The 17,203-nt window shown below is 35.1% G+C and overlaps 1 protein-coding gene across 5 annotated transcripts in view; it reads left to right on the top strand.

Moving 5' to 3' along the window:
• Positions 1-17,203, top strand: part of scat (VPS54 subunit of GARP complex scat) — a 112,856-nt gene that overhangs the window by 82,178 nt on the left and 13,475 nt on the right. For all 5 annotated transcript variants that reach the window (XM_081758849.1, XM_081758852.1, XM_081758851.1 and 2 more), the window contains exons 15-18: positions 1,192-1,456; positions 2,962-3,094; positions 6,700-6,799; positions 14,314-14,913. In XM_081758849.1, the coding sequence (XP_081614975.1) occupies positions 1,192-1,456; positions 2,962-3,094; positions 6,700-6,799; positions 14,314-14,913 (1,098 nt within the window). The remainder of the gene's footprint in view (positions 1-1,191; positions 1,457-2,961; positions 3,095-6,699; positions 6,800-14,313; positions 14,914-17,203) is intronic.

Here is a 17,203-nt window from a genome sequence, read left to right as displayed (position 1 = left end):
GAATTCAAATAATGTTGATGCCACTTAAAGCTATAGATCTAGGACTTCTGTATTTAAAACTAAAGACAAGTGAGTTTCGTTGTAAAACTACGGTAGATTTTCAAGCTATACGAATTCTGTATTGATATAGATCTATAACTTTCGGCTGCAATCGAAGGATAGTAAGAAAGGAAACCTCTTAAGCAGTATTTTTTTAACACTTCCGGTCTTAGTAAAGAAATACAGGAGAAGATGGAATCTTTTTTTTTAAGACGCTAAATTGATTGCAAATAACTATTTTTCGCTATCTGTTACTGTTTTTGTTCTATGATGATTTCTACCACTTAAAAGTTTAAATAGAATTTTAACGGAGAAAGTGAAACAAATTCTTTGTACGTTGAATCTATTTCGGAAAATCACTTCTTAATCTTAATACCGTTTCTGCTCAGTAAAGATCAATATTGATACCGGAAGTACAAGGGAATTTCTATCACGTCCGATTTTAATTGAGTAATACGGGTAGAGATGATATATTTTCTTGAGACGTTGAATCGATTTCAAAAAAACCTCTTGACGATGTATATTACCGTTTTTGTTCTAAGATGATTAATATTGAAACCAAAAATGGTTGATTCCTATCACTTTCGGTTTCAGTAGAGTGCTATTAGAGGAGACGGAGCCTATTCTTGGGACATATTAAAAGGATATATTCCACATTGCCAGCTTGTTGGATCTAGGCTATCAAATACCTCGTGCTAGATTAACGGTTCTTTCAACACACATACAACTAGCTTCTCAATCGCTCAGATCTCATACGCTTTCTCAACTAGTCATTCGCGCAAGCTCCAATTACATCACTTGTAAATAATGTACAAAGAATGCACACAAATTGCAATGATTCTATAAAAAGGACTTCGTCTAGCTGCCTGCGTAGATTGCGTGGCTACATCAACCGGATGTTGTCACGACAGGCTGTCATCTGGACAAAGGGATGACGTAGGAAGAAAGAAATTAGTAAACGTTTTCCTGCTGCTAACTTCGCATATTTGTTCCTAATAAACCATTACAAAAATAAATTTATTACATGTTCTTACAGTAAATAATACTAAAATTAGTCATAAATGTAAAAAGTGGTTATTCCTTTCATTGTCCTGTAACTTTGGTCTCTTAGTAATCAAATTTCTTGTTTACCGCACCTTTCGTTTATTTTAGGTCCGACTCCTCGGAAAATCTTTTGTCTTCTGAAGAACATATTCAGGTTGAAATGAAATTACAGGATCTCATGTCTTCAGTTTGTGATTACGCTCATGAACGTTGTGCCCAATTAATGTGTACGCAATCAAGGGAAGGCTGGCTAGACAGAGCTTCTCCGATGCAAGTGTGTGATCTTGCAAGAGTGATTGATGACTTTGTGCATAGTTGTGAACAGATCAGCGGGAAATCAAGTACAGCTTTGAAGGCTGCCTTTAAAGTACAGGTTTGTATAGGTTCTTACTACATTAAATATTTTCCTTACATTTTGTACTATTATTTTTATTATTAGTATTAGTAGTAGTCTTCTACTTCTTTCCAAAATGTATGTGGGTGCATAGCAATGGTGGGAAGTATTATATTTTTCAGTAGAGTCTCGATATTTTTTGATTGATTTCCTTTTAATTAAAACCTGTTATGAACACTGTCATAAAGGGCTGCTAGATTCTATTCACAATATAGTTCCATTTTCTTTTTATTCTGGGGACTGCCTTTGACTAGACCAAGACAGGTAAGAAAGGGGGAACTATGTTGCTTGGTTGCCTTTGCACTAACACATTTGAAACAAATAATTGTTTTACAGGTTAGAAACTTTAACTTCCTTTCAATGTTTGAATTGCTTATTACTTTTTGATAATGGCAAATAAATATTTATTTTATTTTGTTTCTATCAAACTTAAAGTCCTGTGGGTGCTGAAGCCCCGGAGCACCCACGTAGTCAGCGCGCATGGTTGTGGTGGTGGTGGTGGTGGTGGTGGTGGTGGTGGTGGTGGTGGTGGTGGTGGTGGTGGTGGTGGTAGTAGTAGTAGTAGTAGTAGTAGTAGTAGTAGTAGTAGTAGTAGTAGTAGTAGTAGTAGTAGTAGTAGTAGTAGTAGTAGTAGTAGTAGTAGTAGTAGTAGTAGTAGTAGTAGTAGTAGTAGTAGTAGTAGTAGTAGTAGTAGTAGTAGTAGTAGTAGTAGTAGTAGTAGTAGTAGTAGTAGTAGTAGTAGTAGTAGTAGTAGTAGTAGTAGTAAAAAGAATCACACACTTGAAGGCTCAATTGTGTCCAGTAGCTGTCAACCGCTGGAAGGTATTTACTGCCATCGAAAGGTTTGGTGTGTAACTTCTTGAACCTTTGTTTAAATAGTAGAAAATAGAATATGGATAGCTACGTTAACGTCACCGTTGCCTGTAAAGATGTTAACGGATTTACTCTTGTTAACGAACTCGCGCCAAGTGGGCTTTGTGGTGGACAAATACCATATGAGTGGTTTTTTCGGGGTTCTCGTGTTTCCTCTCACTTTCCTCATTCCACTATTTCATTCATTTCTCATCATCGTCCCCTATAACCTACACGACGTACCGTGTGACGTGAAACTGAAATATTTCATTTAATTTTCCATGAACGAACTCGGCCGAGGTAATTGATCTGTCTATTAAAAAAAAAAAAAAAAAAAAATTCAAGAGTTATCATGTAGAATAATGGACATATGTACTACAAACACAATTTTATAAATCCCACTTGCGTGATCCTAATAAAGAAAAAATATATATATATTGACGAAAGTTCTGCACCAGATTATTATAAGCATAAACGTTATTGTGTGTATTTTGCTTAACTTTCACGCTTTGTAATAGTTAAACGTAGTGTTACTCTTGTATGAACCTCTGTGTTTTTATATGTAATAATGCACGCTTCATACTACTCGAAAGCTGTGTTCACATTAATTGTAATAATGAACTTTATTTCAGGCCAGTAAATTTGTTCAGCGCTTCCACCAAGATAGGAAAACCAAACTTAGCCTTATCCTTGACAACGAAAGGTGGAAACAGGCCGATGTACCCACGGAATTTCAGGACTTAGTTGACCATATCGTTGATACAGGTAATTTGATGAGGAGTGCATCTATGTTGTTTATACAGTTATATCAGGTTATTGTTTGAATGAGATATACAGTAGCATAATAGGTATTTTAAACAATGTACTTCACAGATAATTGTGGAGTTTCATTCAGTTTGCCACTGAAGTTTTTAAGTACACTGTATTATTTTGAAAACTACTTTTTTTTTTTAAAAAAAAATATTTGTTCCAAATGCACAAATAATAATGTCTTCATATGTGTGTGAAACAAATATTAAAAGGGAAAAATATATTTTTTTTAAAAAAATACTGTGTACTTAAAAAAATTATAATTCTAATAACTGTCCAGTGACAAACTGAATGTCATTCCTCAATTATTGCTAAAATAGACTGTATAAAATACCGATTACGCCGCTGCAGATTTCTTCTATGTACGATAATAATAATAATTTAAGAAAGTACCTATGGAACATCCAGGTGGTCATGTTCGAATGGAAGGTCACATGATTACGTGAATGTTATCAGTCTGAATGTAGATGGAGTTTAGTGAATGAAGGAAGATAAAACTAATGGAACAGATATGTTGAAAAGAGTGTAGGACAGCAAAAGAATAACTAAAGGCAAGAATTTCTATAATGTAGGGCAAAAAGACAGAAAAGTATGTGAATTAATGAAGAAATTAAAATAATAATAATAATAATAATAATAATAATAATAATAATAATAATAATAATAATAATAATAATAAGCCTTGGGGACTCAAGTGGTAGATGACGCACCTGCGATGTGTAGGGTCTCGGGTTCGATCCCAGCTCTCGACCAGGAGTCTTTCTGTGGACAGACATTATATATGTGGGATTTTGTCGAGGTTCTTCCGTTTCTCCGTTCCTCTATTTCATTTAGTATCACTATCACCGTTTCCGTTAGCCTTCGAGCATAAACGTGGGACGTTAAACTTTAATAAACAAGAAATAAAATAAAAATGGGATATAATGCACAATACAAAAGTACGTAAGAGAAACTGAAAATAATAATGATAAAGAAGAAAAAACTAACAGAGGTAAAATGAAAACATGTATGGAAAACAATGATTGTAGTAAGGGTTCTTGTATTAAGTTAATAAATAGTTAAGACGAGGTTAAAGGTTCCGAGATAAGATGGCATTTAAGTGTTTTCCTGTCTCTTTCTTAGAAGTATGAAAGGGTCTGGAAGAAGGGATTTTAAAGATACTTATTGGAAAAATTAAGCCAAAGTGTTGTTAAGATTAGAGAATATTAAAGATGTAAATGACATTAGTAAAATCGCAACTACCAGAATGTTCTTACTTTAATACGGTTCTGGAAGCTTAAACTGGTATCAAATATAGAACAACTGTTACATTTGTATTTCTCCCATTTGAACGGGTGAGTTGAAAAAGGTACATATTCCAAAAATATCACAAATTAAACTGAGATAGCCATTTTTTTCTTTGGACGTATCTACATCCATACAGCAGAAAAAGAAGCATATTTCACTATTGCAAATAATCTTTCCAAAAATATGTAGATGTGATTGAGTTGAAGAAGGAACATATTCCAGGAATATGTCCCTTCTTCAACTCACTGCCGCGCTAGTGCCGGCGGCACTCGCCACAGCGCTAGTGCTCAGTTATGTATTATGACTTAACAGGTGAGCTGTTGTTTAAGGTCATGTTGGTTTAAAACCCTAAATAGTGGCAGACTTAAGAACGAGCAGGACACATTATTAGTGAGCCTAATTGAGAGGCATGAGGTTGCAAGACTCAGACCACCAAATCAAAACCCAAAGCAATACGAGTCCTCTTTCAAGTAATTTGCCACGAAAGGAACGAGCAGAGTTGAAGTATGTCGTAATGCGTACATAAGCCTTCATGCTGTGTCACGCAAAGTTGTTATTAGGTTGACAAAGATTTTGGCTTCTTGGAAATTCCCTATTGACATGAGAGGTAAACAGGAACACCGTTCTAATACTGTTCCAGCCTCACATCTAGCATATTGATTAATTTCATAAATATGTTGCACATTATACGTCTACATCAGTCATATATCTCGATGCTCAGCCTAATGTGGCAAAAATGCATGAACTTTTCATACAAAAATTTCCTGACTTGAAGAATGTAATTAAGTATGAGTTTTATTTGGAATATTTCAAGAAAAACTTTGGTTACCGATTTGGCAGACCTCAGGTCGGTGTCTGCAGTACCTGTGAAGACCTGAAGATCAAAATTAAATCAAACATGCTTAATGACAATGAAAAACATGTAAATTTTATATTCAGTATTTTTTATTTTGTAAATTACTTTAGACCATTTTCATTTTACCTGAACTTATCTATCCTAACTACAGTCTGAATATAACACGAAACTTCATAATACAATCTAACCTAACCTAACGTAAGTATTGCTATCTTTATTACAGGCATGTTTTATGGTAGGCTATGACATTGGATTCTGTATGTAACAAAAAAAGACTGATTTGCAATGGCAAAGTAAAACAAATCGTTTTAATATTATTATCTCAGCACTTTTTCGCAGCTCGGTGTGTTTTAATCACATAAAAAAATTACTAATGATGGTCAAACTGAAAGGGAACATCTTTTTATAATGTTTTTCGATCAAGGCTTTTGTTTTTCAGCTGCTGATCCGCTAGATCAAGATGATTTACGATTGTCTACTCTGAAAAATTCAACAATGACCATTGATTTTTCGGAAACATGGTTATTTTTGTCAATATGTGTAGCTAACAGTTTTGAAATACATTTGTTTGCCTGTGTACAAAGATTGAATAGTATTACTCACTTATTTCTGAAACCTATTTAACATAATCCACGAATTGGGATACAGTATTGTGCATTTAAAAACATTGAGTTGAAAAAGGAACATATTCCTAAACATCTTTACACAATTATATGGTATATATAAAAAAATTATGTACAGGTACCATGTGCAATAGGTTTGCTACACTAAACGACACATATTGACAACAGTAAATGTTTTGGTAGAACAATTAGTTTTCTCACAAAACAGTTTTTCTTAGTTTTCCGAAAGTTTATATTTTTGGAATGTGTACCTTTTTCAACTCACCGATTCATTTCGTCAGTGGAGGTATGGGGTCTTTCAGGGAGCAGTTCTCATAATGGTAATCATAATGAGGGTGTAATTTTACCAGTATTTAGGAACTGAAGGAATAGCTGGCTGGCTTTTGTCCATATTACGAAAATATCATGTATAAATCTTGACAAACTTTATAGTTTAACGGTTAAGATTTATTTCAGTATGGCAAAACAATAAAAGAAACGAAAAATCTTCGAAATTTCTTCATTAAATAGTGAAATAGATTTAAACATTTTTTTATATTAAATATCTATTACAAGCCATAATAACGAAAATAATTATTATTATTTTTAAAGAACTGGGGTTTTATATTTTCAGTCGTGACACATTGGTCGTGAAAGCCAGCATAGAAGTACTATACTATACGTATTGTGTATTTGCTTAATATTGTTTCTCTACGAGTTTGTATTTCTCGTCTTCTCTAATACCTGCTTCAGTATATCAAGATCTTAGTACCTACAGTATTTTATTTATACATTTTATATTTTATTTACGACAGGGAAACTTACCCTTCCGAAAAGGGAATCAGATTCTCAACCTGGAGACCGGAAACCTGCTGAAGTTCTGTTTGTTAAAGGAGAGCAGTTTGCTGTAATTGGGTAAGATTTTTATACATACAATGGGAGCAACATGTTCCTTTTGTAAGTGACATAATGATTTTCTTAGTTTTCAAACCAAAATTATTGAGAGTTGCCACTTGACTTTTGGTGAGGAAGATATGGTTATACTCCTATTTGTAGTACTCAAATTTCACGTTAAGTTCTACTTAGCAAACGTTCAAGTCCACTCAGGAGAGTATGCAAATATGCCGAAAGAAAAGAAGATATCACATAAAATATTTTACTTGATATCATTTCTAAAACTGCTTCTGCTTTCTGATCAGTCACACTACAAAAGCTGAATTTCGAGATCAAGAAATTCATGTTTATAAGAGCGACTCATTATTGAGTTTGTGTTAGTTGAGAAGAACAGACTGGAATATAATTTTAAATTCCTCACCACCAACATTCAGCTTTCGAAGTATGGCTGATGAAAGCAGATGCAGCTTCGAAATAGTTCCAAATCAAGTATTGTTAGGCATATAAAAAGTTATTAATTGATTTTGAATTTTAACAAAATGTGTCATACACTTCCCGTACTACATTTAATTGTTTCTACTGGCCAAAATAATTCTGATAGGTGGAATCTGCTTGAAAACAAAGTTAGGTATATTATTTAGTTGTTACGTTAATTTCTTATGTTTCTTGAATTGTCATCACAATTATTTTTGAGATTTAATCTCTAACTTCATTGGAGGCGTAAATAATACCCAAGACTGAATGTTATATGAATAAAAATTTTGCTTCAATACTATGACTATTGTGAAATCTATGGAATTTCGAAGGAAACAAGGGGGTATTACGATGGCAGTAGAAAATAAGATTGGGAAGGTGGTCAGCGAGAGAAATGAGGTCGTAGTAAAATTGAAAGAGTACGTTGAAAACTTATATAAAAGTAGGGATAGACCGAGTGCCCTAAATGTTGAAGTAGGAAATGAAATAGGTGAGGATGATGAAGGATTTAGTATTCTTCGGGATGAGTTTGAAAGGGCTATATCCGAGATTAGGAATGGAAAGATAATATACCAATCGAATTCATTAAAAATATGGGAGACAAGGTAAAGAAAAAATTGTTCCGACTATACAATGAAATATATGAAACAGGAGAGTAGCCAAAAGACTTCCTGAAGACGATCATGATACCGAGGCTAAGAAATCGAACTCAAAGAGATGAGAATTATAGAACTATTAGTATCATATCTCATACAGCTAAAATTTTGCTCCGAATACTGAACAGAAGGTTATATGGAAGAACAAATGAAGAAGTTGAGGAGGAGCAGTTCGGTTTCAGAAGAGGTAAGGGCACAAGAGATGCTATTAGATTATTAAGGGTGGTCGGTGAAAGATTTATAGAAAAAGGGAAAGAGGTGTATGTTGTATTTATCGATCTAGAAAAGGCTTTTGACCGCGTGAATTGAGAATTGTTGTTGGGAGTTTTATAGAAGATAGGGTTGGAATGGAAAGATCGAAGACTCATAAGAAACTTATACATGAACCAACAAGTAGGTGTTAGGATAGGAGAAGAACTGACGGAAGAGATTGCAATTGGAAGAGGAGTTCGACAAGGATGTTGCCTCTCGCCAACACTATTTAATGTCTATCTAGAAGAGATAGTGAAAAAGAGTTTACATGATGATGACGGCATTTCGGTAGGAGGTAGAATGATTAGATGCATAAGATTTGCAGACGATATGGCGCTTGTTGCAGAGTTTAAAAAGGAAATCAATAAAATGTTAGAAAACCTGAGGCTGGGCTTTGAAGAATATGGGATGAAAATAAAAGACAAAGGCTATGGTGATTGGAACGAAGAGGTCTGTGTCAAATATAAAAGTGGGAGGGAAGAAAATAGAACAAGTGAATAGTTTTCGATATCTGGGTAGTATTCTTAGTGCGAACATGACATGAATGGCAATGGCATGACATGAAGTGCGAACGTGAAATAAAAGAAAGTATAGGAATGGCGAAAGAAGCCTTTAGGAGGAAGAAAAGTCTGTTTTGTGCGACCTTGAATAAAGAGTTGAGAAAAAAGACTCATAAAATGCTTCGTGTGGAGTGTTGTACTGTGTGGGGCGGAAACGTGGACATTACGTAAAAGTGATGAAAAACGACTGGAAGCTTTCGAAATGTGGGTGTGGAGAAGAATGGAAAGAATTAGTTGGGTCGAGCTGAAAACAAATGAGAGGGTTTCGAAGTGGCAGGGGAGGAAAGAACACTTTTAGATATTGTTAAGAAGAGGAAGAGAAACTGGTTGGGACTTGCCTAAGAAGAAATTGTATCATGAGGGACGTCCTAGAGGATATAGTGGCAGGAAAGAGTGGGAGGGGGAGAAGGAGACTACAATTAATGGATGATATAAAAACAGAAAGATCATACGTGAAGACGAAGAGGTTAGCGAAGGACCGTGGAGCATGGAAGCTTCTCAGCTGCTGCAAGTGACCTGCCAGTAAGGGCAGAATACCTATGATGATGATGATGATTGTGAAAACAACGCTTTCAAATTTTGCACGTAGGAACGATACCTATGTTCGTGCGTTGTAAATAGAAAATTTCGTCGTGGCTAATAAGGTTTTTCACTAAGCTCAACCTCACTTTTCTAAATTTTAGTGAACAACACAAAGACAATGAAGAAAGCCAGATAGTACGAGAGTTGCTGGAAAAGTTTCTGCCATCAATATGAGAGAGATGTGATGTTCTGGTAATGGCTTTATTGTTTTTCAAAGTGTTCACCTATAAAATCGATATACTTTTGCATGCGCTCAAACCAATTTTGAAAACATTTTCTCTCTCCCTTTGAGACTGCTTCCTTAGAAATCGGTGTTCGAAATACGTCAACAGCTAGCTGCTTTAGGCTACAGAAATCGCTTACCACGCATTTTATTTCCATGTGTGGGAACAAAAGAAGTCATTAGGTGATAAATCAAATGAGTACGGAGAATGAGTCATTAATTCCACATGTTTACTGGACAAAAATACAACAGTTTTGAGTGCTGAGTGGGAACTGGAAGTGTCGTGATGCACAATTAAGCGACGATTTTGACTTGTTTTATGCAATTCATGGATGACTTCTAGCAAACATGTTGTTGTATACCACTCAGCATTTACAGTCTTTTAATCTTCTGAAGTTATGGTTACCACATGTCGCGTGAAACCAAAGAAACAAGCAATCATGTGCATGGCAGCACTCCTCGAACGAACAACCTTGGTTTCGTCTCATTTTCAGTTGTTGTTCAGTTTCGGGTTCTTATGAATAGATCCAAGTTTCGTTCCCCGTAGTGATGTAGTACATGAAATTGGACTTATCTCAATTGATTTTTTTAAGCATTTCTTTATAACAATTGACACGAGCGTGTTTTTGAGCTTCCATCAAGTTCTGCAGGATCCAACGGCTTGAAAGTTTCCGTACGTTCAGGTGACCATACAAAATTTTATGTATTGCTTTCATATCAATGTTCAGGGATTTCTGAATTTCATGGTATGCCACATGCCGATCTCTCTCAATTAAATTTTACTCACAATATCAGCATTATTGATAACAACAAACGTGTATGGACGACCTTTACAAACTTTATCACTGAGAAATGTTCGACCGCGCTGAAGTTAGGAAACCCAAGTGTGCACACTCCTATTGGATGGTACTTTATCTGCAAAGGCCGAATGAAGTTGCTCAATGCATATTTTAGTGTTAAAGTACATTTGAAATCATAAAAAATCAATGCCCAGAAATGTTCACGAGACGTTTCCATTTTTCACACAAAATTACCTTTTCAGACTGTTGTGAAAAATAAACGAATAGGCTTAAACAAACAGATAATTGAACGTAGAAATATTTCTTCTTCGGAATGTTATACTAGCGGAACACTAGCTCCACTGGGGGCCGCGATGGCTCAGTGATAGTGCGTTCACCTCTAGTACGTAGGGTCCCTGGTTCGATCTGAACTCGCGCCAAGTTAACTTTTGTGGTGGACAAGCACCGTGTGTAGGATTTTTCCGGGGTTCTCCCGTTTCCCCCCACTTTATTCATTCCACCATTACATTCATTTATCATCATCATAGTCTCCTTTAGCCTAGCCGACATAACCGTCGGACGTAAAACTAGATGATTTCATTTCATTTCACTAGCGCCACTGTTAGTAATAGTTTGCAGAAACTTTTCCAGAGCCCTCATATCTACAAAACTCTGTTATTTTATATGAATTAATTGTTTCCAAGACCTTCCGTACAGTGCATAAATTTGGGTGGCCATCAATTATGACGACATAAATCGCGCACCCATATTTTCTGTTTATAAGAGGATGTTTGGAAACGGTTACTAGTTTATTTAATACTATTTTGCAGATAATAACTGTTTTACTTTCTACCTTTTGAAATTGTTCAGTATTTAAGTTACTTACTAAAATTCAGATAAGTATGTGGTAAACGTAGCGAAGAGCCTTAAGTTAGAATTAGCCTACTATTAGGAGGAAGAGTTTATCTCGGTATCCTGCAGTTACATGGAATGTCAGCTGAGTATTTCACATCACTCAAGTGAGATGTTACATTAGATACGTAAATTCAACCCGTAATGATAACAAAGAAAATACCGTAAAACGAGAAAGTATTTTAAAGTAAAACAGTAGGACTTTTATTATTGTACTTGTACGGGTGCTGATTGTAGTGTGAAGTAACCAGCTATCGTTAAAAAGTAAGGAAACAGTAGAAAATTGAGTGAAGAACTGTTACGTGACACAGCATCAGATGCGTGGTAAACAGAAACAGCTATTTTTTTAGTCATTGATATTACATAGGCGTCAATACATTTATTTCTATTTGTTTCATAACGCATATTTAGTTATCGGGAAACTATAAGGACTATGATGAGATAAAGGAGTTAAATACTGTACAGACAAACCAGAAACAGTAGTTCTTGAGCGCGTAATATTTTTAATGGAAAGCACCAATTGATCGATATTGTAGATTTTCAGGATATTGCTTTTTCCCAAACGTGTTTGTTATTTCATCAGTATTATATATGGAGATCTTATTTGACGTTAACTGTAATTATCACTGAATTTAAACCAACTTACACAGAGATCATAAGTGTTCATATAATCTTTCTTGAGTAAAAATGAATAATTTATATTATTGTGTGAAACTAACAGAGTGTAGTCATATTTCTTCCTGTTTTTGTTTTCATGACATATTATTAATTATAAATTTCTCGCTTTCGACTTATCTTCCATATCTATAAGCATATGCTAATATTTCAATAAATACTGTCGAAAAATTGCTTTCGGAGCTAGATCTGGCAACATTGTAACCAGTCCGTAGCTTTATTTGCTAGATCACTGACAAGGAGACTTACGGAAGTGTCACTCATTGATTTGAATGAAATTCTGCATATTTGCAAAACATCGAAAAGTAATACCTTTTTTTTTTTTTTTTTTTTTTTTTTTTTTTTTTTTTTTTTGCAATGGTGCGGGTTTAAGGGTAGAAACACCCTTTGAACGTTAGGAGTGGTCTCCAAGCATAAACAGACAACAATCATTTAATGTAAGAAAACATACTGCTAGGAGGCTTTTAGGACAGTTGATTCAGAATCTGACGTCAAAATTACGAAATTCAAAATAGCGGATCCAATATGGTGATTACAATTACAAAACGTCTTCTGGTTTGCAATGCGCTGCAGTTAGTCAAGAATAATTATAGTTGGCAGGGGTTACTGCGAGTAGGTTGCAGATCGATTTGAAATCCCTTTCTGTACTTACAGCATTTTAACGGGATACTTGATTAAAGTGAGTCTGCACTTGTCACTATTCGAGGTGCTTACTTATAGTGAGTCCCCTCTTCTCTCACTATTCGGGGTGCTTATTTATAGTGAATCCCCTCTCTTCTCACTATTCGGGGTGCTTGTTGAAAGTGAGTCCCCTCACCTCTTACTAGTCGAAGTGGTTATTTAGTATGAGTTCTTGTGAAAGCATTGAATTCGAAAAAATTAACATTGTCTTATGAGATCATGATTTCAAGAGGCTTTTCTCCCAGCGTCTAATACAAAGTGTATTTTGTTATTAGATTCGTGGAGTGGTGAGAATTCATCAACTTTTGAACCTATTTTAAGAACAAAAGAGTACTTAAAAATAGAAACCATTCCTGCAGGAACAACTGATAGGATTCAGCCTCTTGATGCATTCTTCTTAGGCCGTGAAAAATCTTCTTGAGACATTTTTTTGACATTGTCCTTCTCTACAACCATAATATAAATTTACATCTCCGTAATAATATAATTAAGATCCAATCACTAATAATAAGTTTTCTTCTTCCAGATTTGGAAACTTTATTAGGTATGCTTGGTACAAAAGCTGTTATTTAGAAGAAAACCCATCTGCGTTCGAAAATTCGTAACAATTTGTATCAAAGATTATGCAGCATTTTGCGATTTGTGTACAGTTATTGCGGCAATAAAGTGTGCATGGTGTAAATAATATTTATGCATCACGTTATTTTGTAATACGTTTCGTCAATAAATTCATAATTATAACAATTGAAGATATTTGAAGTTCTGACATAACGAGAGGCGAAGGGATTCATTGCAAATTATCACCCCGAATAGTGAACGGCGAGGGGACACACCTCTGACTAGTGAGAGGAGAGGGGAGTCACTATAAATAAGCACCCCAAATGGTGAGAAGTGCAAACTCACTTTAATCAAGTATCCCGTTAAAATACTGTAAATACAGAAAGGGGTTTCAAATCGGTCTGCAACCTACTCGCAGTAACCCCTGCCAACTATAATTATTCTTGGCTAACTACAGAGCATTGCAAACCAGAAGACGTTTTGTAATTGTAATCACCGTATTGGATCCGCCATTTTTTAATTTTGTAATTTTGACGTCAGGTTCTGAATCAGTTGTCCTAAAACCTCTTGGCAGTATGTTTTCTTCTACATTAAATGATTGTTGTCTGTTCATGCTTGGAGACCACCCGTAACGTTAAAAGGATTGTTTCTACCCTTAAACCTGCACCATTACCGAAATAATAATAATAATAATAATAATAATACGTGTCGATTATTTTTCAATGTTCTCCAAGTATGCAAAGTTTCGTTCAATTCGATGAGTGACACTTCCGTAAGTTTCCTTGTGAGTTGCGTTCGTAGGCAATTTTATAACAAAAAAAAAAAGCATGATTTATAAGCAACAAAATTTATCAAAATCTAAGGAATGTACAGCTACATAAAATAAAAATGAATACCTATTCTCTGATGTTTGAAAAGTTTTTTTTACTAAACACAACAGTGTTTAGCATGTTTCGTTACATAAATGTGCAGGAAAGCTCCGAAAAGATGAACCTGTGCATTGTTTGCTTCATTTTTACTTACTTATATTTTTTTCTTTTTCTTTTTCTTTTTTTCTTTTCTTTTTTTGTTTTTACACAAAAGTTTTCACAAGTTTCGAATGAATGTCAGGAGTAGAATTACATAATTCATACAGAACATTGTAATTGCAAATCCTAATCCGTGTCTTGCTTTTTTCTTTCAGCACTGTGTTGTTGCTTCTTAAAATGATGGTGGAATATTGTGCCTGCGCGGAGGATTTGAGTGTGATGGCTCCAAACCTTTTGCGTCATGTAGTGGAATTACTTCAGTCGTTTAATTCTAGGAGTTGTCAGCTAGTGCTGGGCGCTGGAGCTCTTCATGTGGCTGGATTGAAAACAATAACCAGCACGAATCTTGCCCTAGCATCACGTGCTTTGCAGTTAGTGTTGTGGTTAATCCCGCAAATCCAAACTCATTTTAAAGCGCTTCTGCCTGCTCGTCAGACTCATTTGTTAAGTAATTTAGAAACATTAGAACGTGATGTGCGTGGTCACGTGCGGGAAATAGAAAACAAAGTGTTGTGTATAATAGATAATTTGATAAGTGTTCAGTTAAGTCAATGGGATGCAAAGCCCCCAGTTCCTTCGCAGGGCTTCCGTGCCATTTCCAAACATTTTACAAAACTGCATGAAGCGGTGTCGGATGTGTTACCAAAGCAGCAAGTACAGGAATTGTATAGGACTGTTAATAAATCATTCAAAGAAAAACTTAAAGAACAAATTGTGAAAATGAACATTGTTAATAATGGTGGCCCTCAACACGGGTAATTATTATTATTATTTTTCATATCAACTTACGTTGCATGTTATTGGTGTATAATGCGTTGTTACCGTGCTACTGCAAATATATACCGATTTCAGATTGCTATATAGAGCATAAAATGAAATAAGTGCTTAACTCTACAAGGTAGAATAAATCTTGTGTATATAAATTATACAGATTGTGCCACAATATTTTGGGAACAGAATCCTCACATCACAATAAGAAAAAAAAAGTTCCTATGGACGTTTGCTCAAAAGTGGATAGTTTCGGAGTTATAGGATGCCGAAAACGTAAAACAAGTGAACTTTGAAAGTGCATAGCTCCACTATTATGTGAGCTATCGTAGTTGGATCAAGACATTACTGAGAAACTGATATGTGGACTATCCAAATATCCATGTTTAAGAATGCTGCAGTGCTTGCACAACTTTTAGAGAGGTAAGTGGAGATGATCAAGTACTCCCAAACAGCCTCTAAAAATGATTGTGCAAGTATCAGAGGTTCCGAAAGATGGATATTTGGATAGTTTACTTACTAGTTCCTCTGTGATGTCTTGACTCCACTACGAACGATCCTGTAATAATGGAATTATGAACCTTTAAAATTCATTTTGTCACGTTTTCGGCACCCTATAACTACGAAACTATACAATTCGACCACAGGTCCATATAAACTTTTTTTTTCTTATTTTGATATGAGGAATCTATTCCAAAAATATTGTAACAAACTTTTGTAACACCCTGTATATAAAAACGAATATGAATTTGTATGTTACCTCATTACGCAATAACTACACCGAACCAATTAAAATGATATTTCGCATGATTATCAGCCATAGGCGTCCCAAGAATCTTACGATATTACGTTGATAATTTTCTGCATGGACATGGAAAGGGATGGGCAGAGTGTCATTTGTAACAGCAGGGTTGGAAAAAAAACCATGGTTTTTATTGAAAAAAAACAAAAAAAACAGTTTTTTTTTTTTTGTTTAAACCTGGATTTTTTGCTTTAAATAATTTACTCTATGTATTTATATTAAATATGGACAGAAATTAGTTTGTTTCGCCTTGGTGTTATTATGCAACAACAAGGTCATGCTAGAAGGGGTCACATAAGCTTAAAGCGGAATCCAAACCGCTTCTCGGCTTACATCCAAGAGAAATTGTCCATTTGGACACGAAACTGGGACTAATTGGTCACAAATGCGATTGCCGACTTACTCACGAAGGACTCCTGATAGAAATACGTGATCTTTACATAGGCCTACTTGTCAATATAATTGTCAAGTCATATCAGAAGGAGAAAAAGATAAACAGTTACATAAGTAAAAACATTATACAGAATTATATATAAATCGGTAAACTCCCGCCGTAGCCATTGGGAATATCCTGTTGTTACTTTAAATGTATTTGTGTATAAAATTTTAAGGTCAACGTATCATAATCACTACGCTAAAACTGAGGTATTAAATTTCAAATTTGGTTTGTAGATATCATTCAATAAAATTAAAACCAAGTCAAATCCAAGCTGATGTTGGAAGCCACGTAGGTAGTTGATAAATTTTGCCAATTTCTATCAATACATTTAAGCAACCTTGGCTTCTTTATAAAACAACAGGCATTCATTCAAGTAGAAATATATAATTTGGTTTCATTTCGTATGTTTAGGCTTAACATCCTTATGAAATACCAAGGTTATCACGGAGAAGACTTTTGCTTAGAGGGACACCTCGAATCGCTATTTGGTTTACACTTGAAAGATGGGTTGTGGTTCGACCGAGAATTGAACACGGGACCCCTTGATTGAAAGGTGAAAAGTAGATAAACGTAATGCGGATGGTTTGATGTGTGGAAACGTCACCATGAAGTTCACACGATTTAAAGCATTTTTCGTTCTTTGTTTTTTTGGTTTAAACTTTTTTTTTTTTTTTTTTTTTAACAGCTGGTTTAAACCAGCCAACCCTGTGTAACAGTAATCGAAAACGATCGATATTAGGCCCAAACCACAATTTTCGGGATCGCTGAGATTAATAGTGATACTTTCGTTCTCATGTAAGTCTAAATTCATCCCCCATCAGCGTCGGGGGCTGAGAGTTGAGGGTGGGAATGGGTGATATAAAAAAAATAATAAATAAATCAAAAACGTATTTTGATATCTAATCCGTAGTTTTCAATGTCGATCAGATGCATAGTGACAGCCGATGACATGTAAGTGCAAGTTCAGTCCCCATCGGTATGGAAGATAGGAAGGGGTGACATTGCGGATTTTTGTCATTATCGTAAGGTGAGGAGG

This window comes from Thermobia domestica, chromosome 5 (assembly GCF_964235325.1).
Source record: "Thermobia domestica chromosome 5, izTheDome1.hap1.1, whole genome shotgun sequence".
Classification (NCBI taxonomy): Eukaryota; Metazoa; Arthropoda; class Insecta; order Zygentoma; family Lepismatidae; genus Thermobia; species Thermobia domestica.
The sequence above is the reverse complement of the archived record's forward strand: the minus strand, read 5'-3'. Positions and strand labels throughout refer to the sequence as shown.